General features: G+C 44.6%; 1 protein-coding gene across 2 annotated transcripts in view; it reads left to right on the forward strand.

The window, feature by feature from the left end:
- TAF6L (TATA-box binding protein associated factor 6 like) overlaps positions 1-22209 on the forward strand; it is a 92057-nt gene extending 69848 nt beyond the window's left edge. For both annotated transcript variants that reach the window (XM_068260177.1, XM_068260178.1), the window contains exons 10-11: positions 1684-1812; positions 21225-22209. In XM_068260177.1, the coding sequence (XP_068116278.1) occupies positions 1684-1812; positions 21225-21860 (765 nt within the window). In that variant the 3' untranslated portion in view covers positions 21861-22209. The remainder of the gene's footprint in view (positions 1-1683; positions 1813-21224) is intronic.
- Positions 22210-25497: the final 3288 nt, after the last annotated feature.

The raw sequence follows: 25497 nt of genomic DNA on the forward strand, positions 1-25497 counted from the left end.
CATCCTTCATTCAGTGTCCCCCTTTGTCCTGCATACCATATCTTCTGCTGTGAGTCTTCATGCTGCAGCCAGCAGCATGATGATAAGGGAGTAGCCATTAACCAATCAGACAGGGGGCACTGCCCCTGACCTCCAATTACAGTGCTCACTGCTGGCTTCTTACAACATCTGAAAGTCACGAGGGCGAGATCATGCTCATCATTGAGGCCATCACTGCACTCCCTACACTATCTTGTCCTGTAAGAAGCCAGCCGTGTGCACTGTAATTGGAGGTCTGGGGCAGCGCCCCCGCCTGATTGGTTAATGGCTACTTCCTCCTCATCAAGCTGCTGGCTGCAGTGTGAAGACTTGTGGCAGAAGATATGGTATGCAGGACAAAAGGGGACACTAAACAAAGGATGTAAGCACTGGATAATGCACACAGGGACACGGGGACATCGGACGCAGCGACATGGGACACCGCACATAGGGACATGGTACGCAGCACACATGCATGGGACACCCCACACATGGATGTGACAGGGGGACACTGTACACAGGGACCGGGACACGGGGACACCACACACAGGGGGACTTCGGACGCAGGGACATGGGACACCCCACACAGGGGTGTGACGAGGACTCCGCACACAGGAACTAGGACACTACATGGGGGGGTTAGGACAAACCTAGGCGCTGGTCTGTACATTCGGACTATAAGACCCACACACAGACACACAATTTTGGGGGAGAAAAAGTGCATCTTATAGTCTGAAAAATATGGTAATACTTTGTAGATATTCTTTTGACAGAACACAGAGGTTTTTGCAGCATTGGTCTTCATTTTTGACCATGTATCTGGATGGCGTGATCGACGTCTATTTAGACTGTGCACCGCTGCGATCAGCAGCAGCCCTGCACTGGGGACAGCCGTGTGACACGGCTGTCCCCCTGGGGGACAAGAGAGCGATCGGCTCTCATAGGCAGAAGCCTATGACAGCCGATCGCCGTAATTGGCTGGCTGTGGGGAGGGAGGGAGGGAGGGAGGGAAAGGGTTTAAAGAAACAGTTTGTTTTTTTAAAAAAAACAGGAACGATAATATTTACAATAAAAAAATAGAGCTCTGTTGGTGGGGAGAAAAGGGGGGGGTGATCACTTGTGTGCTGTGTTGTGCGGCCCTGCAGCTTGGCCTTAAAGCTGCAGTGGCCAATTTACTCAAAATGGCCTGGTCACTAGGGGGGTTTAGCCCTGCAGTCCTCAAGAGGTTAAGCCAGGAATAAAATAAAGGATTCAAATTAGTTTTAATGTACAGTACCTAGTCACATGCACATTGAGCATCCACTTCCAGCATCACTTTTAAGAACTGCAGGGTGCAGTCTTCTCAAAAAGCTCTGTGTCCCTTTACTTTTTCAGTTTGAGGGTGACATGGTAATCAAAGTCTGCTGTTTATCCCTTTAGTCAGATTGCTTGAAATGGCACAACCAGATTTTAGGAGAATTTTAGCTGAAGGATCTGTGTTTTAGGTAATGTATTCTTATATCGCCAACAAAAACAGTACAGTTATAAAAAACTGCCTGTAGTTAGCCATTCTTCCATGAAATGACACTATGGGGCATTTTGCATTCTAAGGAAAACTAAAAATATTAAGAAAGGTATTATCTGATAAATTAACCTAAATAAACCTGTTTTTTTTATAATTTGTAGGCTGTAGAACAAGTGTTGTATCCTTTGCTTCCTACTTATTGGGCTGGTCTGCAAACTGTATTAGATGATCATTCCATGTCTAATGCACAAGTCAAGGCTGATGGCCACAAGGTGTATGGAGCCATCTTGGTAAGTAAAATTAAAATAAAGGAAAAGAACATGAATGAATGGTTTTGGTCAACAAGTTAGGCATAATCTGAGTATATCAGATAAATCTAATTTAAAAATGACATAACTACTGGCTTTATGGGCTGTTTGTCCACAGCAAATTTCAGACCTATTTATTGCCCAAAGAAAAGCGGCTTGTGTCAAATCCCATCCTCCCTACACCACCCAAAACCACAAACCGACACAAACTATGCTAGTAATACAGGACAATCACTTATGCTGGATACACATGGTGCGTTCCCGCACTCGATGCGCCGCTCGATTCGCGTCGACTCGATTATTTCCGACATGTCCAATTTGCGTTTCGACGGATCGTTAGGTCGATTTGGCATACTTACTATCCTCGAAATGCGCTCGGAAATAATCAATCGGCACATCGAGTGCGGGAACGCACCGTGTGTATCCAGCATTAGGCTAGGTTCATAGTGGTTAGTAGTATAACTCGCGCGTTATGACTGAACTTCAATGGAGACTAACAATAGACTTTAATACAAAGCCTGCATGCAGCAAGTTAGAAAAACGCAATCTGTTTCTGTGAACATGCCCATAGAATTGTATTGGCAGTGAGTTGGCATGCAGAATTTATCTGCATTGCAACTGACCACTGTGAACAGGACCCCACTGATTTCTAAACTGATTTGCTGTTGAATAAAACATTACAAAAATGGATGTACCGTATTTTCCGCCGTATAAGACGCTCCGGAATATAAGACACACCCAGGTTTAGAGGGCAAAAAAATGGGAAAAAATATAAACTAAACCTGGTGCGTCCATATTTCAGGAGCAACCTGTACATGCCCTCCCCCAAATGGTGTCTTCCTGTGTACCTCATGTGTCCTCTTATCTCGCCCTGTCTACCCTAAGTGTCCTGTGGATCTCCCCCCCCCCCCGTGTCCTGTGGATCTCCCCCCCCGTGTCCTGTGGGTTTCCCCCCTGTGCCCTGTGGTTGCCCCCCCCTGTGTCCTCTGGTCCACCCCTGTGCCCTGCGGTTGCTCCCCTGTGGTCTCCCCCCCCCCCCCCCCGTGTCCTCATGTCCCCCCTGTGGTCACCCTCCTGTGTCCTCTGGTTCCCCCCTCCCCGCATCCTCATGTTTCCGCGCTGGGCCCGGCCTGCCCCCAGCTTATGTCTCTGGGTCCTCCGTGCAGTTTCAGTGGCAGCAGCTTACTTCCTCCATCTTGCCCGCGGCGATTGAAGACATCCGGATTCCCTGTGCGGCTTCCTCTAGTGCCGGCTTCTAATGAAGCCGTACAGGGAAGCCAGATGTCTTCAATCGGCGCGGGCAAGATGGAGGAGGTAAGCACCCGGCATAGACTGCATGGGGGGGCTGGGAGAAATAAGCAGGGGGGGGGCAGGATAAACGCACAGCGGGGAATGCCCAATGTTGGTGGTTCGTATCGGCGGGCGTTCGAAAGTTGGGAATTCCCTGCCTTTGCCGTATAAGATGCAGGGACATCACCCCCCCCCCCCCCCCCCATTTTTTGTGGAGAAAAAGTGCGTCCTATATGGCGAAAAATACTGTACTTTACCGACTACAAGTGGTATCCTTGAAAATTTGACAGCTGCTTTACTATGACCTAGAGAATATTTGTAGCACCGCTGGACACCAAAGAACTGGTAAATAAGGCATCTTACATTTTTGTAAATATTTTTTATATTTTCATGGGACAACACTGAAGATATGACACTTTGATACAATGTTGAGTAGTCTGTGTACAGCTTGTATAACAGTATACATTTGTTGTCCCATCAAAATGACAACACACAGCCATTAATGTGTAATTTGCTGGCAACAAAAGTGAGTAAACCCCTAAGCAAAGAATGTCCAAATTCTGCCCAATTTCATTGTTTCCCTCCCCGGAGCATGTTATTTGTTAGGGTTACAAGGTCATGTTACTTATTAGAGGTACAATGTCTCGGGTGTGAATAATTTGGTATTATCACACTCATATTTTCTCATTTTGGGCACTGGAAGTTGAACATGGCACCTCGTGGCAGAGAACGCTCTGAGGATATTTAAATAAGAATTGTTGCTCTACATAAAGATGGCCTAGGCTTTAAGATGGCCAAAACCCTGAAATAGAGCCACAACTTGGTTGCCAAATCCATACAGTGGTTTAACAGGACAGGTTCCCCTCAAAACAGGCCTGACTATGGTCAAGCAAAGCAGTTGCGTGCATGTGCTCCATGTCCTATTCAGAGGTTGTCTTGTACAAATACATGTACGAGTCCTAGCAGCTTTACTGGCGAGGTTAAGAAGGGGGGGTCAGCCTGTTTGTGCTCAGACCATGCGTCGCACATTGCATCAAATTGGTCTTCAGGTCTACCATCCCAGAAGGAAGCCTCTTCTAAAGTTTATGCACAAAAAAGCCTGCTAAAAGTTTGCTGAAGACAACCAGACTAAGGGCATGGATTGCTGGAAGCATGTCCTGTGGTTTGAGGATACCAAAATAAACTTACTTGGTTCACATAGTGTCAATCATATGTGGCAGCAACCAGGTGAGGAATACAAAGACAAAGGTGTCTTGCCTACAATGGTAGGTGGTGGAAGTGTCATGGTTTGGGGCTGCATGAGTGCTGCCGGCCCTGGGGAGCTACAGTTCATTGAGGAAACTATGAATGGAAACAAGTATTGTAACATAATGAAGCAGAGCATTATCCCCTCTCTTTGGAATCTGGTCCGCAGGGCAGTATTCCAACATAATGCCTCAAAGCACATCTCCAAGATAACCACTGCCTTGCTAGTGAAACTGAGGGTAAAGATGCTGGAATGGCCAAGCATGTCCCCAGACCTAAACCCTATTGAGCATCTGTGGGGTATCCTCAAACTGAGGTGGAGGAGCGCAAGGTCTCAAGCATCCACCAGCTGTGTGATGTCTTCATGGGAAATGGAAAAGGATTCCAGTGTCAACCTGTAAAGCTCTAGGGAACTCCATGCCCAAGAGTTAAAGTGAACCTCCAGACTAAAAATCTACTCAGCAGAACTGAAAAGGCTTGGTGTTTCTTTAAGTTTCACAGCATCAGAACTTTGTTTCTCTTATACAAGCCTCATTTTTAGCTGCACAGAAGAAAATTGCCCGGGCATTTCCCCCCTGATGCTGTGCAAAGCATGATGGGATTTCTGATGTTGTTCTTGTTCTGCTGTTTTGGTGCAATTTTTATTTTTTAACATTTTGAATTTGACATTTGAAGCCTAGCGCATGCTACTGGGAGGGGTTATCAGGACAAAGGACAGTTGGAACTGTGTCTTATGCTTTCTGTCACCTCCTTTCAACCAAAAAGATGGCTGCCCCATGACAAAGATGGCAGCCCCCATGAATCACAAACATTTGCCTGTTCTTTTAAAACAGGGTGGGTAAAAAATTATATTACCTATCTATTCTAACTAACATAACTAATGTAACTTAATGACAGTATGTTTAAGGCTGAAGTTCCCCTTTAAGGCAATGCTGGAAAATAATTGTGGGTGCACAAAATATTGACACTCTGAACACAATATTCACATTCTTCACTTAGATTTGTTGCCAGCAGTTTACATATTAAGGGGCTCGTTCACACTAGTAAATGCGGATGGCTGTGTTATTGGAAAGTAACGCACACAACCGCACACCATCTGCGTTCCCATGCATAGCACTGCTGATCGCATAAATAGGTCAGCATTGGGGTGTGCCGAAAATGCCTGCAGCAGTGCGATATTGCATCACACTGTTGTGCAGAGCATGAAGTGTAAATGTCAGACCATGCAGTCTATGCACTTCTGATGTTCTTGCATGTTGCACACCATATGCGTTGCTGTGCACATTTCAGCAACGCATAGAGTGTGAACAAGGCCCAATGGCTGTGTTATTTTGATGAGATGGGAAATTTATGCCATAATGCAAGCTGTACAGACTATTTTGCATTATATCAAAGTATATCTTCAGTGGAAAAGGGGGTGGAGGGGAATGTGGGAGGAAACCAAGAGCCAATATACAGGGTGGGCCATTTATATGGATACACCTTAATAAAATGGGAATGGTTGGTTATATTAACTTCCTGTTTGGCACATTAGTATATGTGAGGGGGAAAACTTTTCAAGATGGGTGGTGACCATGGAGGCCATTTTGAATCCAACTTTTGTTTTTTCAATAGGAAGAGGGTCATGTGACACATCAAACTTATTGGGAATTTCACAACAAAAACAATGGTGTGCTTGGTTTTAACATGACTTTATTCTTTCATGAGTTATGTACAAGTTTCTGACCACTTATAAAATGTGTTCAATGTGCTGCCTATTGTGTTGGATTGTCAATGCAACCCTCTTCTCCCACTCTTCACACACTGATAGCAACATTGCAGGAGAAATGCTAGCACAGGCTTCCAGTATCCATAGTTTCAGGTGCTGCACATCTCATATCTTCACAGCATAGACCATTGCCTTCAGATGACCCCAAAGATAAAAGTCTAAGGGGGTCAGATCGGGAGACCTTGGGGGCCATTCAACTGGCCCAGGACGACCAATCCACTTTCCAGGAAACTGTTCATCTAGGAATGCTCGGACCTGACACCCATAATGTGGTGGTGCACCATCTTGCTGGAAAAACTCAGGGAACATGCCAGCGTCAGTGCATAAATAGGGAAACACATCATCATGTAGCAATTTCGCATATCCAGTGGCCTTGAGGTTTCCATTGATGAAGAATGGCCCCACTATCTTTGTACTTCATATACCACACCATACCATCAATTTTTTGTTCCAACAGTCTTGGAGGGATCTATCCGATGTGGGTTAGTGTCAGACCAATAGCGTTAGTTTCGTTTGTTGACTTCACCATTCACATAAATTTTCCCCATCACTGAACAAAATTTTTTGCGTAAACTGAGGGTCCTGTTCCAATTTTTGTTTTGCCCATTCTGCAAATTCAGTGCGTCGATCTGGGTCATCCTCGTTGACATGCTGCAGTAGCTGGAGTTTGTAAGGGTGCCATTTGTGAGTAGCTAATATCCGCCAAAGGGATGTTCGACTAATGCCACTCCAGTGACATGCGGCGAGTGCTACGCTGTGGGCTCTTGCTGAATGAAGGTAGGACAGCCATTGATGTTTCTTCATTAGTGACCGATTTCATGCGTCCACATTTTGGCAAATCCAACACTGAACCAGTTTCACGAAACTTAGCAAGCAGTTTGCTAACTGTAGCATGGGAGATGGGTGGTCTCATAGGGTGTCTTGCATTGAAATCTGCTGCAATGACCCGGTTACTGCGTTCACCAGACATCAACACAATTTCTATCCGCTCCTCACGTGTTAATCTTGGCGACATGTCAATGACTGTAAACCAAGAGAAACTTGGAAATAACTCATGAAAGAATAAAGTTACGTTAAAACCAAGCACACCATTGTTTTCTTGTGAAATTCCCAATAAGTTTGATCTGTCACATGACCCTCTTCCTGTTGAAAAAACTAAAGTTGGATTCAAAATGGCTGCCATGGTCACCACCCATCTTGAAAAGTTTTCCCACTCACCTATACTAATGTGCCACAAAAAAAGTCAATATTCCCAACCATTCCCATTTTATTAAGGTGTATCCATATAAATGGCCCACCCTGTAGTGTATTAAGTTTAGACACAGGGATTAAGGCGTGAGTAACTCGTCTCACATTTATGTGCTACAGCAGTGGCACGACAGGAGGCAGGTGGGGAGAGCAAACCCGACCCCACTCGGGTTAAAAAGTTGCTATCTGCAATTATGGGCAAAACAACAAAGGGATATATCCTCCACATGAGGTACAGGAGAGGTTGGTTGGGAGACCTCGAAAAAGACATAAATGAGGATATGAGTCAGAGGAGATATGGTGTAATATGTCTGACATTGGAAATGAACAGGAAAAATAAAAACTAGGTACAGACATACCAGGGTTGCAAGAATGCAACCACCTTCTGTGCATGTGGAGAATGCCTGTTCTGCACTCGGGTTTTGAAGGAAATTCCTTGTGACGGTCGCTCTCTCTAAAAAATATAGATTGGCGCCAAAGGCCCGTCCCTCTAAGGGAGGGTAGTAACTTGTGAGAAAACTGGATGAGAGGCACCCAAAATGGTCTGTGTTTAGTTGTAATAATTACAATAATAGAAATAAGAGGTACCTTATCTCAGAGTAAGGGCTAGTTCACACTTGTCGCTTGGAGCGCCACTAGCCTGCGATTGCGTTCGGCTCCGCAATCGCAATTTTAAGTAAAATCTCACGATTTTGCGCTTGTAATTCCCATTCAATAGAACAAGAATCACAGAGCAATCGCCCCGAAACGCTGCATGCAGCGCGTTTGCGATCGTGATCACAACTGCTGCAGTGTTAATGTATCCATGGGGATAAATTGTATCAGTGCTTTGCTGATCGCCAGCGATCAGCAAAGCGCTGAAGAATCGCCCAAGTGTTAACCAGCCCTATGATGTCCAAAGAGACAATTCGGAGTCCAAATTGTGTGATAAACTATTTTATGTCTCTACATTATGTTTAAACATCTTATTGAGGTAAGGTACCTCTTTTATTTCTATTATTGTGAGTTTTACTTCTAAACACTGGCCATCCTGGGCACCTCTCATCCAGGTTTCCCTCCACATGAGGTGGTATAATTATGTACTGGTTCAGAGGTGCCACATTGAAATAAAATTATTAAAAAAAAATGTAAATTGGGGAGGTAAAGGTAAACTTACCTCCTCTTCAGGCATATAGAGAGAGTGAAATCTCCAGTGAACCGTAGTCTAGCCTAGCGCCGAAGTTGTCTAACCTTCCTGGGTGAGACCTTCCAGCCCTCTTATAAATTTACAGTAGTTGCTAGTCATTATACCTGTTCTAGTGTGTCAATATCATTCTTATAGCGTGGTGCCCTAAACTGTATCCCATATTTTAGCTGTGGCGTCACAATTTATTTATACAGCATGAATAGTATACCAGCATCTTGTGATTTTATTCCCAGTTTTATGCATTCCAGAAACGTACTTGCTTTAGCTGCTGCTGCTCGAATTGAATAATGTTGTTTAACTTATCAACCAGTATTCCCAAGTCCTTCTGATGTTCCCAGCTATATACCATCTATCTTATACGATGTTCTACCATTGGCACCGCCAAGGTGCATGACCTTACACTTACCTACATTAAACTTAATTTGCCATCTATCTGTTCATATGTGCATGTTGTTGAGATCCTGTTGTAAAATGTCACTATTTTGCTTGGTGTTTATAATTCTGCATAATTTTGTATCTGCAAAGATCACACCATTATTCTGTATTATTCTGTAGTGTTTATAATTCTGCATAATTTTGTATAGTCTGCAAAGATCACAACATTTATTCTGTATTTAATCTACCAGATCATTGATAAAATGAAAATGATTAGACCTAGTGCTGACCCTTGTGGGACCTCACTACTAACAGTTTTCCATTTTGAATATGACCAGTTTACGACCTCTCTTTGCCTTCTGCCCTTTATCCAGTTCTCATATACACCTATATTCTTCTAGTCCCTTTATCCTCAGCTTCTGCATCAGGCTGTTGTAGGGAACTGTATCAAAAGTTTTTGCTAAGTCCAAATACACTACAGCTATGGTATTCCCAAGATCTAAATTTGCCCTTGCCACTTCAAAAAAAGCAAACATTAGTGATACAAGACCTGTCTTTAAAGAGAATCTGTACTCTAAAATTCTTACAATAAAAAGCATACCATTCTATTCATTATGTTCTCCTGGGCCCCTCTGTGCTGTTTCTGCCACTCCCTGCTGCAATCCTGGTGTTTACAAACAAGACATGGCTTCTAACTATAGTGCGAGAGCCTTGAGAGTAGCTCAGTCTCTGACTCATACAGAGCTTGGAGGGAGAGAGGCAGAGAGAATGACAGCACTGAACATGAGCTCCTGAAACTTTACCAATTTTACCTTGTAATGGGCAACACAAAGGACACAACCAAGACATAACATGGAAACCAGAGGAGCCTATGGAAGTCTAAAGAATAAAGACTAAAGATTAAAAACCAAATGCTCTGAATGGAGAAGATAACCACTTATAAAAGGATAAATAAGCTGTGTCACTCAGAGGAAAAGCAACAAGCAGCAGCAGCCAGCTCCAGCCAACCAACAGATCCTAACACCAGCAGAGAGTAACCCCAGAACTGACCAAACCTGCAGAAAACAAGGTAAGGGTATTACTTATAGAAATGAGAAAAAGTTTATCAATGGATTCACAATGGAAATATTGAAGCCAGCAGGCAGGCCAGAATGCAGATAAGCCCAGCACATCTAGCAGGAGGTCAGGCACTCAGGAGATTGTTTCTTCTTTCTTTGCATCATTGCTTTTATTGCCAGGAGAGTGAAGCTAGCTAAAAGCATGCCAGAGACTCTGTTTGCTGACTGTTCCTCTAACCCTAGAGTAAGAACAAACCTGATATTTTTTACACATGACACCCAAGCCTGGCATACTGCCATTTGTGAAAAATTAAAAAAAATGGTGTCACGAATGGGAGACAAATCAGAATAAAAGACAAGGACGACCCAGAGGTTACTACACTTACAGTAACTGTATACCACAATGGCAGTGTCTTGATCCAGGGCGCAGAACATTACTTAAATATATTTGAAAAGTTTTATCCTTCTATTGAAAAACCTGCAATTAACTTCAAAGAAAACCAGATAAACTCTGTCAACACAAACAATGGTCGTAAATCATCTGCAAGGACTGTTCCCAGATATAAGGCCAAGGACCAAACTCCAACACAGCAGAAACAGCCCCCCTCCAGAGAAGACCAGGCACCAGGCCCCTCACACCCCTCCCTGGAGACTCTCGGAGACTGTCTGTCCCAATTAGAAAAAGAGTTCACTCTTTTCAGGGAAGAAACTAAAAGCGGCCAACGTGTGAAAAATGCAAATGATCAACTGAGAGAAGAAATAGCCAGGATGAAAGCTGAGCACACTGCAGCCTTGAATGATAGCAACATTTCCCAACAAAAACTACAGGAGGAAAACTCACAACTTAAAGAGGAGATCAGGAAATTAAAGATATTAAAACAGCCACAAAAGTTAGAGGAGACAACAAAAAGCACAAAAGCCCCCACAAAACCTGTGCCGACCAAAGACAGTGCTCCGCACAACACACAGGATGCAAATATTCACCCACAGCCCAAGCCTAAACACCAAGCAAATGGCTCCTATAAACCTCACAGGCCTTGACATTGTGCTGGTTATAGACTCTAATGGAAAGTACCTGGACCTAAGGAGACTCTTTCCAGGGATGCATGTCATCAAAATCATCAGTTTAACTATTGAACAAGTAACACAGGTCATTAATGAGCCTTATTTCACCGACCCAAAACATCTCATCCTGCACACGGACACCATTGACATTAAACAAGAAAACGCCACAGACCAAGAAACCATCACATACAAATTGTCACAAATGGTTAAAAGGGCACAGCAGAAATTCCCCAGCACAAAGATTATCCTCTCTTCCCTGCTCCCAAGAAAAGACATTCCTCACCAGACAATTAAACAAATCAATGCAGAGCTGGCCTCCCATCTCAGATCCGCACCAGACATACAACTGGCACAGCACACCCAATCACAACCGACCATCTGTACAAAAACAAGCACCTTAACAAACAAGGAGTCAGCCGCCTAGCAAAGGAACTAAAGGACATGTTGCTAAATAGACCCCAGAGACTCCAAGAAAGCCCTAACTCAACAATCAGACAGCAAACCACAATGTCCCAACACCAGAGAGAGAGAGCCCACAAGCATGGCAAACATGTAGGAAACCGCCTGCCCCACAATGGCAACACAAAGCAATTGAGGGTAGCATCATGGCGGAAATCAGAACTTTGCTTATCAACCTACAAAGCATATTGAGGTGACACCCACAATAGTGTCCACCCTCCACCCGAAAATACTGAGTCCTATGAAAATTCCTGCTCATTACAAGGTAAACCGACTCAAAATGACATCCCTTATCAGTAGCTGGAACATCCAAGGGCTGAATGCCTCAGCTTTTGAATCCAAAACCAATGATCCAGATTTTAAAAAGAGACTTAAAAACATTGATATACAAATCCTCCTGGAGACATGGACCCGGGCAGAGGATGAATCTTTCGTACCCATGGGGTACCGGGAATTCTCCATATCTGCCCAGAAAAACAGGAACATTAAACCGGGCCGCTGCTCAGGAGGCATACTAATCTGGTACAAGGAGGACCTTACAGAGCACATCAAAGCAATCAAACGAGGAAACAGCCACATCTGGATCAAAAGAAACAGCTCCATCCTAAACTCTCAGTCCGACCTGTACCTGTGTGCAGCATACATTCCCCCCCCCCCCCCCCCCAACAGAGTCAACTTACTACAAACTTGACATCTATGAGGTCCTACAAAGAGAAGCCAACCACTTCCAGTCTCAGGGCAGAGTGCTCATCTATGGAGACTTCAACGCCACAACAGGCACAGAGAAGGATTATCTGACCTCTGAGGGAAACGCATACATACTTGGAGGGGAGAGCTATTACCAGGAACCAATACAGACAGCGAGAAATAGTTATGGTAAGACAGTAAACAAAAGTGGGAAAGCCCTATTGAACCTTTGCCGGAGCCTCGGCCTACACATAATGATTGGGCGAACTAGGGGTGACTCTTAGATTTAATATGACCTCCCACGTAGGCAGCAGTGTGGTAGATTATGCTGTCACAGACCCCATAAACATCAATGCCCTCATAGTCACCCCTGAAACACACCTGTCAGACCACAACCAAATATTGCTGTACCTGAAATCCACCAATAAACCAACCACACAGCAGCCTCACCAGACCGGTCTCTACAAGCTGCCACCATCCTTCAAATGGCCCAAAGAGTCTGCCATCAAATTCACTAACATGACCAAAATCCAAGAACTGCTGACAAACTTTCATACCAACCTATGTGAACCAAACCAACAAGGTGTCAACCATGCAGTGAAGGACTTCAGCAACATCTTATATAACATGGCAGTACTCGCTGGCCTCAAGCAGACCAACTTTAAGAGATCCACAAATAAACAGTCCCAAAAATGGTTTGACAGTGAGTGCAAGGCTCTACGTAATTCTCTAAGGGCAGTCTCTAACCAAAAGCACAGAGACCCCAACAACCGGGACCTAAGGGAAGCCCATGACCACCTACAGAGGCAATACAAAGACACCCTCAGGCGGGAAAAACAAAACCATATGTCCCACAAACTCCAACAGCTGGAGGACTGCCTCCAAGACCACTCATTCTGGGTGACTTGGAACCATATTGGGACAAAGCCCAAGAAAAGCCCTCTTCACATCCAAAATGGCCACATCTGGCTCCACTACTTCAGGGACTTCTACAAAGACATCCCAGAAAATGCCCAAACCCCGGAACAGAAACAAATAGCCGCAAAACTGATGGACATGGAGGAGACAATCAAGGACTTTCAAAACCCTCTGGATACACCAATCACGGTGCAGGAAATAAGAGAAAGAACAAAGCTGATAAAATGTAAGCAGTGGGGTCCCACAGGGGTCTGTACTGGGTCCAGTGCTCTTCAATTTATTTATTAATGACCTAGTAGATGCAGTAGTGAGCAATGTTGCTATTTTTGCAGATGATACAAAATTGTGCAGAATCATCAACTCTCAGGAAGATAGTGTCATATTGCAACAGGATCTGGATAGGATGGCTATATGGGCACATACATGGCAGATGAAATTCAATGTTGACAAATGTAAAGTCATGCATTTTGGTCGTACCAATGGTCTAGCACCATACAAAATAAATGGGATACAGTTGGGAACATCAAACTTGGAGAAGGACTTAGGAGTACTCATCGACAACAAGTTAAATAATCGTACTCAATGCCAAGCCGCTGCAGCTAAAGCGAACAAAATTTTGGGATGCATTAAAAGGGAAAAAAAACTCGAGATGCTAGCATAATATTGCCCCTGTTTAACTCTCTAGTAAGGCCACATCTGGAATATGGAATTCAGTTCTGGGCACCACATTACAAAAAAGATATTGCAGTTTTAGAGCAGGTGCAGAGACGAGCTACAAAATTGATACGTGGGATGGAAGGTCTCGCTTACCAAGAAAGGTTAGATAAACTGGGTTTATTTAGTCTAGAGAAAAGACGCCTTAGAGGAGATCTAATATGTATAAATACATTAGAGGGCAATATAATAGCTTGGCGGATGAGCTTTTTGTCCCTAGGCCTTCTCAAAGGACTAGAGGACATGAGCTGCGCATGGAGGAAAAACGTTTTAGCCATTTATTTAGGAAAGGGTTCTTTACAGTAAGAGTGGTTAAGATGTGGAATGCATTGCCACAGGAAGTCGTTATGGCAAACTCTATACCTGCATTTAAAGGGGGCTTAGATGCTTTCCTTGCGTTGAAAGACATCCATGGCTACAATTACTAGGTTATGCCTAATGATGTTGATCCAGGGATTTTATCTGATTGCCATCTGGAGTCAGGAAGGAATTTTTCCCATTTGGGGCTAATTGGACCATGCCTGGTGGGGTTTTTTTTCGCCTTCCTCTGGATCAACAGGGGTATGTGGGGGACGGGCTGGAGTTGTACTTTGTACTGGTTGAACTCGATGGACAGATGTCTTTTTTCAACCAAAATAACTATGTAACTATGTAAGAAGGCTAGCGGTACCGATGGCATCCTGCCAGAGATGATCAAATACAGCCCCCCGGACATACATGAGGCACTCGCAAGACTATTTAACCTTATCCTGAGTGCGGGCTTCTTTCCTCAGGCCTAGAGTGAAGGCCTCACAACACCCATTTACAAGAATGGGGACAGATACGATCCAGCAAACTACAGAGGAATCTGTGTCAGCAGTACACTGGGAAAACTGTTTAACAGCATCATCAATAAGAGGTTCCTCTCCTTCCTCACACAGCAGGACGTACTCAGCAAAAGCCAAGCTGGGTTCATGCCAAACCACCGCACAACTGACCACATCTACACACTGCACAGCCTTATCAAGACCCATGTCCACAGCTCTCGCGGCAAAATACACGCTTGCTTTGTGGATTTTAAGAAGGCGTTTGACTGTGTGGCACCCAGGCCTTTTCCTAAAACTCCCAGAGAGCGGAATAGGAGGTAGAACCTATGATGTCATCAAGAGTTCATATACTGGGAAACAATGCAGTGTGAAAGTGGACGGGAAGAGAAGCGAGTTCTTAAAGTGGACCCAAACTAAAAATAAGATTTCAGAAATAAAATCTATTTTCTAAATTATAATAAATAGCAGCCTTTTTTCAGCTGCACGATGACAAATCTAAAATATTTTACATTTATTGGAGAAACCGCTCCCTTCCTTTCATATTGCCGGCAAATAATCCGGCAAACTGGCGGAGTAGATGGTGTGCAGCAATGGAGGAATTGCTAATGGCTGCCACCTGTATAACCCTAGTTATGCAAAGAGAAGGGTGAAAAGCATGCACTGAAATTCTCATAGGCGTGAAGGAGTGTTTATTTATCTTTGTATGTGTCAGAGTGGTGCAACTAAATGTTTTGAATTAAAAAAATGTTTACTTTGGGTCCGCTTTAACTACTTCCCGACCGCCGCATGTACAAATGGAGGCCGGGAAGTGGATCCCGCAAGGACCGCCGCATGTACAATTGGCGGCGGTCCTTGTACGGGCATGGGCGGAGCGATCGCGTCATTTGTGACGCGATTCTCCGCCGGGGACTGGCTCCCGCCCCCCTCGCGCTGTAACTCGCCGGCCGTTCGGAAGCGCCGGCGGGTTCTAGCACCTGGATCGCCGCATACAAAGTATAATACACTTTGTAATGTATACAAAGTGTATTATACAGGCTGCCTCCTGCCCTGGTGGTCCCAGTGTCCGAGGGACCACCAGGGCAGGCTGCAGCCACCCTAGTCTGCACCCAAGCACACTGATTTACCCCCCCCCCCCCCCGCCCCCTGATCGCCCACAGCACCCCTCAGACCCCCCACTGCCCACCCCCCAGACCACTGTTTGCACCCAATCGTCCCCCTAATCACCCATCAATCACTCCCTGTCACTATCTGTAAACGCTAATTTTTTTTTTTATTCCTTAAACTGCCACCTGCTCCCTTCTGATCACCCCCCCACCCCTCAGGTTCTCCCCAGACCCCCCCCCCCTCCCTGTGTACTGTATGCATCTATCCCCCTGATCACCTGTCAATCACCTATCAATCACCCCCTGTCACTGCCACCTATCAATCACCCCCTGTCACTGCCACCCATCAAGCAGCCCCTAACCTGCCCCTTGCGGGCAATCTGATCACCCACCCACACCAATAGATTGCCCGCAGATCCGACGTCAGATCACCTCCCAAGTACAGTGTTTACATCTGTTCTCTACCCTAAACACCCACTAATTACCCATCAATCACCCCCTGTCACTGCTACCCATCAGATTAGACCCCTATCTGCCCCTTGCGGGCACTCAATCACCCGCCCACACCCTCAGAACACCCTCAGACCCCAGCCCTGATCACCTCGCCAGTGCATTGCTTGCATCTATTCCCCCCTCTAATCACACCTTGAGACACCCATCAATAACCACCTGTCACCCCCTAGCACACCTACACATCAGATCAGGCCCTAATTTGCCCCGTGTGGGCTCCTGATCACTCGGCCAAACCCTCAGATCCCCCTCAGACCCCCTTCCGATCACCTCCCCAGTGCATTGATTGCATCTATTTTCCCCTCTAACCACCCCCTGAGACACCCATCAATCACCTCCTGTCACCCCCCCTAGCACTCCTATCCATCAGATCAGGCCCAATACAACCTGTCATCTAAAAGGCCACCCTGCTTATGACCGGTTCCACAAAATTCGCCCCCTCATAGACCACCTGTCATCAAAATTTGCAGATGCTTATACCCCTGAACAGTCACTTTGAGACATTTGGTTTCCAGACTACTCACGGTTTTGGGCCCGTAAAATGCCAGGGTAGTATAGGAACCCCACAAGTGACCCCATTTTAGAAAAAAGACACCCCAAGGTATTCTGTTAGGTGTATGACGAGTTCATAGAAGATTTTATTTTTTGTCAAAAGTTAGCGGAGATTGATTTTTATTGCTTTTTTTTTTTCAGTGTCATTTTTCACTAACTTGTGACAAAAAATAAAATCTTCTATGAACTCACCATACACCTAACGGAATACCTTGGGGTGTCTTCTTTCTAAAATTGGGTCACTTGTGGGGTTCCTATACTGCCCTGGCATTTTAGGGGCCCTAAACCGTGAGGAGTAGTCTAGAAAACAAATGCCTCAAAACGGCCTGTGAATAGGACGTTGGGCCCCTTAGCGCACCTAGGCTGCAAAAAAGTGTCACGTGGTATCGCCGTACTCAGGAGAAGTAGTATAATGTGTTTTGGGGTGTATTTTTACACATATGTAAATGACAATTGTTTGATTTTTTTTTTTTTTCACACAATTGTCCATTTACAAACAATTGTCATTTACAGAGATATTTCTCCCACCCAGCATGGGTATGTGTAAAAATACACCCCAAAACACATTATACTACTTCTCCTGAGCACGGCGATACCACATGTGGCACTTTTTTGCAGCCTAACTGCGCTAAGGGGCCCAAAGTCCAATGAGCACCTTTAGGCTTTACAGGGGTGCTTACAGTTAGGCACCCCCCAAAATGCCAGGACAGTAAACACACCCCACAAATGACCCAATTTTGGAAATTAGACACTTCAAGGTATTCAGAGAGGGGCATGGTGAGTCGGAGCAGTGCTTTTCAGCGCTGCTAGATTTGGCGCAGCCGGCGCCTCCATAGACTTCAATATTGAAGCGCTCAGTGAGTAACGTCGGCTTCGTCAGAAGACGGAGCCGAGGTTGCTTGAAAACATAATAATTCGGCCTCCAGCAATCGCTGGAAGCCGAATTATTTCATTCCCCCACTATCCATGTCGGCCTGGAGGGGGAATAGTAATTAAATCGGCCCGGACTTGTGCAGAAGCAGGATCAGCTATATACCGCTGTATCCTGCGCCCAAGTCTACCTGCGCCGATTTCAAATGTTCTCTGGTGAGTCCATGGCAGATTTCATTTTTTTTTTGTCACAAGTTAGCAGAAATGGAAACTTTTTTTTTTTCTTGTCACAAACTGTCATTTTCCGCTAACTTGTGACAAAAAATATCTTCTATGAACTCACTATGCCTCTCAGTGAATATTTTGGGATGTCTTCTTTCCAAAATGAGGTCATTTGGAGGGTATTTATACTATCCTGGAATTCTAGCCCCTCATGAAACATGACAGGTGGTCAGAAAAGTCATAGATGCTACAAAATGGGAAAATTCACATTTTGCACCATAGTTTGTAAACGGTACAACTTTTACACATACCAATAAATATAGGCTGAATGTTTTTTTTTTTTTTTTATCAAAAACATGTTTGTCCACATTTTTCGTGCTGCATGTATACAGAAATTTTACTTGATTTGAAAAATGTCAGCACAGAAAGTTAAAAAAAAATCATTTTTTTGCCAAAATTCAGGTCTTTTTTGATGAATATAATAAAAAGTAAAAATCGCAGCCGCAATCAAATAGCACCAAAAGAAAGCTTTATTAGTGACAAGAAAAGGAGCCAAAATTCATTTAGGTGGTAGGTTGCATGAGCGAGCAATAAACCGTGAAAGCTGCAGTGGTCTGAATGGAAAAAAAGGGTCTGGTCCTTAAGGGGGGTAAAGCCCGCGGTCCTCAAGTGGTTAAAGAGGAACTCCAATGAAAATAATGTAATAAAAAAAGTGCTTCATTTTTACAATAATTATGTATAAATTATTTAGTCAGTGTCTGCCCATTGTAAAATCTTTCCTCTCCCTGATTTACATTCTGACATTTATTACATGGTGACATTTTTACTGTGGGCAGGTTATGTAGCTGCTGCTAGCTGTTTTGACTGTTAGAGACAGCTGTAAACAGCTAATTCCTGTCTGTGAGCCTTGTTACATTCAGTTTGCCCAGAGTACCGCGGTACTCAGAGCTTCTTGTGGGAGGGGTTTCAGCACAAAATCAGTCACACAGCGCCCCCTGATGGTCTGTTTGTGAAAAGCATTATATTTCTCATGTAAAAGGGGGTATCAGCTACTGATTGGGATAAAGTTCAATTCTTGGTTGGAGTTTCTCTTTAAAGCAGGGTCGAGGAGTCAGTCAGGGCTGCAGTCTGAGCCCAACGCTCTTTAACATATTTATTAACCAACTGGCTGTAGCCCTGGAATCCTCCCCAGCACCAGGCCACCTCCTGCACGACCACGAGGTGAAGTTCCTGCTGTATGCAGATGATCTCCTGCTGCTCTCCCCAACAGAAAGGGGCCTACAGGACAGCCTGGCAGTACTGGAGAGTTTCTGCACCACATGAGCACTGCCCATCAACCCAAAGAAGACAAAATGGATGGTGTTACAGAGGAAAAATCTAAAAACGCCCACTTCCTCATTTATATTAAATGGCTGCCCACTGGTGACCAAAAACAGTTACACCTACCTGGGGCTGGAAATTACCCAAACAGGGAGCTTTAAACCAGCAGTAGAGGCCCTGAAGGAAAAAGCCTGCAGAACATTTTATGCCATCAGAAGGCAACTTTACCACCTAAAACCACCGGTGAGCATCTGGGTAAAGATATTAAACAGCATCATCACCCCAATCCTGCTCTATAGCAGTGAGGTATGGGGCCCAATTACCTACCCTGACCAAAATGGGACTCCAGCCCAACAGAAATCTTCCATCTAGAGTTCTGCAAGTATCTTCTCCAAGTCCATCGCAGCACTTCAAACTCAGCTTGCCGGGCAGAGCTAGGCAGATTCCCACTATGGCTGACTATCCAGCAGAGGGTGCTCTCATACTGGGCGCATATACAGAGCAGCAACCCCAGCACTTACCACCATAAAGCCTCACTGAGCCAGGGTGGCGAGGCCATACCACGCACTTTGAAACAAAGCGTCAACAGCCAGCCAAGACCACCAACACAGGCTGACAAAAGCCCAAATAAAAGGAATGATCGAAAGCTGCAAGGACCGATACCGAGAGGAACGGCGAAGTTGACATAAAGAACTCCCAGAAACTCGCTGTCTACCAATCACTACAGAGGGAGTACACAATGGCTCCATATCTGGAGAGGCTACACCACCACAAAGACAGACAGGCCTTGAGCCTGTACCGTCTGAGCGCCCACAACCTGGAGATAGACAGGGCAACACAGACGGACATGGAAGCCCCGGGAGGAGAGACTGTGCAGGCAATGTGACCAGGGGGTCCTGGAGGATGAGGCCCACATCCTGCTACACTGCAGCAAATCTACACCGTTGTGGACCGCCCACTTCCAGAGACTCAGCCCACATCCCAGATTTCACCTCCACAGATGAAGAGAGGAAACTATATCCTACTGGGGCAAGAGGAAAAAACTGTGCAAATAGCAGCCCAATATATCACTGCCTGCCACCAACTGAGAGGAACATGATACCACATGGACTGTATAACCCCATGCTCCCCTCCCCTATGCACTGTATACCTATACTCCCCCCCCCCCCCCCCCCCGCCCCCCCTATGGACTATATATCTCACCCCCCCATACCATCCATTACATCCTCCACACTCCTATGGACTGTATACCTATATCCTTCCCTTATTCCCACAACCCCCCCCCCACCCCTCATGTTAATGTTTTGTTTTGCTTTGGCAATGCTAAAGGTATTTGTTCCTGCCAATAAAGCTTTTTGGGATTTGGTGTGTGTATAGCTTCTGCCAATGACAAGCAGTGCAGCACATTGCACACGTTCCAGCCTCAGCAGACAGAGCCGACAGAAGAGAGAAGATTAGATCATATAACATAGATAACACAGCCACTGTGCAACTAGAAAAGGCTGCAGTAACACAGACCACATTAGAACAGGTATAGGAAGTTATAGGATAGAAGAAATAAGGCTGAAAATTTTGTTACAGAGTCTCTTTAATAAACCTATTTTGATGTGCAGAAATGAGATCATTCTGTGTTATAAAATAAAGTCTTGTATAGCATTCCTTAGAATATCTTGAAAATGATGGCAATGTGATTTGGTATTTTTTTCATATTGCAGCCAGAACAAAGATGGGGGTGGTTAGTTGCACCAGCACATCACATTTAATTCAGACGTTGATATGATCACACATAACAATATTTTAGGCAAATTAGTACTTGTGCAGCAGCACTCATTTGAAGCAAGTGACAACGGGCTGTGATCTCACCATCACTCTATTTTGGTAGCAAAGGTCCACTGGAGAAAACCATATCTAAGAATTTTCTCAAATGTATTGTGCAGTAAATATGTTTTGTATATTAAAGTTAATAAAAATTTATTCTTGGATAATCTTTTCTTGCAGGTAGCTGTGGAACGACTCCTCAAAATGAAGGCTCGCTGTAGGGATCCAGATAGTGACACTGCAGCACAGTCATGTCGATTCTTATCATCTGCTCCCAGTGTGTCCTTGTTGGAGATGTATAATGAATTGTATTGCTTCTTTGGTGACAGCCTGGCCGTGCGTTTTGGAACTGGAGGAACAACATTACAATCAGAAATGATTCCTAGAGGCACACCGCAGACAAAGAAAGATAGTTGTGCAGATGGGACAAGGAAGATGCCACAACTGACAGCTCATGGGGAAGAAGAAACAACAACTGGAAACAGACAAACTCAGCGGCCTCCTCAGATCTCTTTTGCATCTGCATCACGTTCTCGTGGAGGTGCAAGGCAAGGACAAAGGGTTTTGGGAATAAGGGAAGCTTTCCAAAGAAGTAGACTAACACCACGTGGCTCTCCCCATTTTACATTCCTTATTGGAGGAAGACAGGCAGGGCGTAGAGGAGATGGACGGAGGTTTCAGAGTGTCTTCCAGCTACATACTGGACCTGCAGCCACTGCCAGTCGTTATGCTCAAAAGTTGCCAATGATGGGTCGAATGACAAAACCTAGCTACAGGGGGACTCAAAGTGATTTGTCACTTTATTTGCCACTGTGATGTGGATTTGGACTTGATAGTTTTTTAGGAAAAGTATAAAGTAACTGAGACACATTGTATGTCTTCATACTTTGTTTATTAAGTAGAATATAAGCTTACCGACACTAGTGCACTTGGGAGTTGTATATATTAAAATGTATTGTGCAGGTCCCTAAAGCTTCATATATACAATAGGCCAACTCCAGCTGAGAACAAGAAGGTTGTTTGATGCTATGCAGCTCATCTTAAAGTGGACCTGAACTTAGAACTTCCTCTCTCCTCTAAAAGATACGCAACAGCATAATAACCTTTAAACAAAAACATTTGTTACAGCTGATACAAATCCTGAAATAAATCTGTGGTGTGTCTACTTCCTGCTGGAATGTATTGAAAGGCATATGCTGTGTGTGGTAGGGATAGATTAGAATTGATTCAAAGAGGAATCAATCCTTTTTCCAGATCAGGTGTTAATCTATAAGTGTATGATCAACCAACTGAATGACCAACTTATTTACATTCTGCGTGTGCAAGCGAAACAACGGACTGCACAACAATGCTGCATTCAAATATGGGTATAGTAAACTACCTTTCCAGGTCCTAGACAATCTCCATTATAAGTCTATGGGAGCAACGCCTGGTGTAGCAAACTCTGATATAATAAAACTTCTGTTATGGTAAACAATTTTTTTTAATTTTTTTTTTTATGCGTCATAGGTCAGTGTGATACCCATGGTCAGCTGCTCGCTTCAGGCTAGTTGCAAGTGAGTTGATAATTTGTAAAACAAAAACAATGGCACCAGCGCTGGATATACAGCACTGTACAAATAAGAAGCCTGGAGAACCAAAGTGGATGTAGTGTTACTACTTCCACTTTGCAATCACCGATGAAAGTATTGTCACTTTTCTCCCATGGGATTGTACACTTTTGGGTATCTCTTCCCTTATTAGCGATGACGCTCCTGGTAGCTGTTATAAACTGTTCTAATCACCTTTTTCCGGCACCAGCAACTCCTTATAGTTGCGTCTCACGGACTGTGAGATAACTGGACTCTCAACGCAGCAAGCAGGAGATAGACTTTCTCAGGCTTCTTCAATATTCACGTTATTTATTCAGGAAACAGAAATACAGATAGATACAGTTCATCATATCCTAGCCACGCCAATCTTCATGTTGCGTTACAAGCTTCTTGATTAAAATTCCTGCTGAAGTCAATCAGGTACCGTCTTTCTAAACTATGTTACACTAGACTACCTATGTACAGCATACGTTATATCAGATTACATATAGAATGAAAATACTTAGACGTTCCAGTCAGCATTGAGAGCTAGTGTGAAAGTAAGAAGCAGAGTGAGCTCCCATCGCTCACTTGGGGTTTAATACCGACTAGGAAAGAGTTAAATATGACATCTTCGCCATCCCCTAGATCAGACTATTGGCGGAGCCCCCTCGTGGGGTCATAATACCCACCTACTCAATTAATATTTAATGAGGCTTTTGACATACATACAAGGAATTCGGTATTTAGTAAATATGGCTGATGTTTATTGTTCTAGTGGTGTACATGCACAGGTCAGGGAGACCTGTGGCCTTGTCCATAGAACAGCTTCTTGGTATGTTCTGGTTCTGCTGACAGAACTGCAGATTTTCTCTCTAAGAGAAAATCCCCTTAAAGGGCAGGTCTGCTCCCCAAGCCTTTTTGACTAACTCAGTTCAAATAACTGAGGCCTACTTAAATTGTAACAGTAGCGTGTTGAGGGCAGTATAGGCGACTTTCACTTGTAGTGCAGATCAGAGTAGGCCTACTAGCTGCAAAACTAAGGAGTGGAGAGTAGAGTGCCAAGTTCCACCACTCTGAGGTATCGGAGCCATTCACATTACAGATGCAAGTGGCTTATTTTGATTGGCTGCATTTTGAAGAGGCTTCATGATTGGCTCAAGCATGATCAGAACGTTTTGCAGGACACGTGCTGCACGTTCCATCCATGGAGGTATCGGAGCCACTCACATGAAGCAAGTGGCTGCCTATTCAGTGACAGCTGCAATTTTTAAGGAGCCCTGGATACTGTACTAGCAATTTGTCCAATCTGGCTATGCAGCCATAAGGTATACTTAGGCTTGTAGTCCACCAAATGTGCAAGTGCTTGTTCTGTACCTCCAATGGGAGGACAGCATTGCTCCTTTTGAAGCAGAGAATGTACCAGGGCATGTTAGGCCATCTAGGATCATTTCTGATATAGCAAACTTGTGATATAGTAAACCACTTTTCCTAGTCCCTTGGAGTCTACTATAATGAGATTATACAGTATGTAGTTCAAACAACGTCATACATATATGGCCAACTGCACGATATTAGCCCAACAGTTGTGTGAGTTGATCGGCTGGATGGATCGGGCAAAACCTGCCTGTTATCAATCGTTTGCCATGCATACACATGCCTGATTGTCCTCCAACAGACCAAAATTAGATGACGATCAGGTAGTTTGGTTGAACATGTATTCGAGCCTTAACACTGAGCTGAACAGGCCACTGCCCAATGCTTCTAAGAAAGCAAACCAATCAGCTAAAAAGGCCATTCAGAAAACGTCAGGTGCTTCACAACCTCTCCTCCTCCTAATCCATGCATTTATCAGTGGAAAAGATTGACAGTTCAGAGATATGGTACATGCACAAGTGGATGTATAGTTGTTTATGGATCCACCTGATGTCCATGTCCATTATGATCCAGTTTAACCTCCTGGGGACTGACAGCGAGCTGCTCATCCCCGCCATGTAAAAATGCTCTGTTCCTTAATGGGGGTTAGGCTGCCAGCCTGTGCTCTGCCCAGCATCCCTGCTTGCACTGCCGCTAATTTCCGGCTCATGATCAGTGAGGGGAGAGGTCTGCTGTCATATGACAGCTTAATCTCCCCTCAGGTGCGCATGATCATGGTGGCAGCAGTAAAAGCAGGGGGCGTTAATCCTATGCCGCATCAGGCTTAGGCAGCCACAAGTTCGGCATAATATTTACTATGCGCAGTCCCCAAGAGGTTGCTTCCAGTAAGGGGCTATGTCCGTTTCCAAAATCCATGCGGCACCTGTGCTGATGCAAAATCGAATTTAGTTGCCGTGCTAATGTGCGGCTATGGAGGTTTGGGAGTGATATCCTAAAAAAGCACTTCCCCCCCCCCTGCATGTGAATCGGACGCAGCCTATTCATTTTAAACAGGCTACGAGTCTGCATCTGAATTTGTATGGGGCAGACACACTGCAAGTTGGCTACAGTGGAAACTAAGCCAGTGGACTACAAGAAAGGTACACTAGAGGTCATCAGTATCATTTCCTAGAATTGCATGTGCAGGCATGCCACTCCTCTCGCTCACATTGTTAGGACTTACAGCCATAGTGCAAAGTAACCTAGACCCTGAATGCAAATGTATGCAAGCTTGGAAAAAAATGGACCAATCAAATCCTGACTTGGCAGTATTTAGTTAGACCATTTTCAAGTTGCATGTATTTGCATAATACTGCATCAGCTCTGAATTAAGAAAGTCAGCAGTTCACTGGCCATGCACAACAACTTTCTGAAGAGGTTTCCAGTGAACTGCACTGAAAGGGACAATCGGAGATTGCACCGTGTAAACATGATATTCACTCAGTCTTTGAGCCCATCCAAGGCAG

This window comes from Hyperolius riggenbachi, chromosome 11 (genome assembly GCF_040937935.1).
Source record: "Hyperolius riggenbachi isolate aHypRig1 chromosome 11, aHypRig1.pri, whole genome shotgun sequence".
NCBI classification, from domain to species: domain Eukaryota; kingdom Metazoa; phylum Chordata; class Amphibia; order Anura; family Hyperoliidae; genus Hyperolius; species Hyperolius riggenbachi.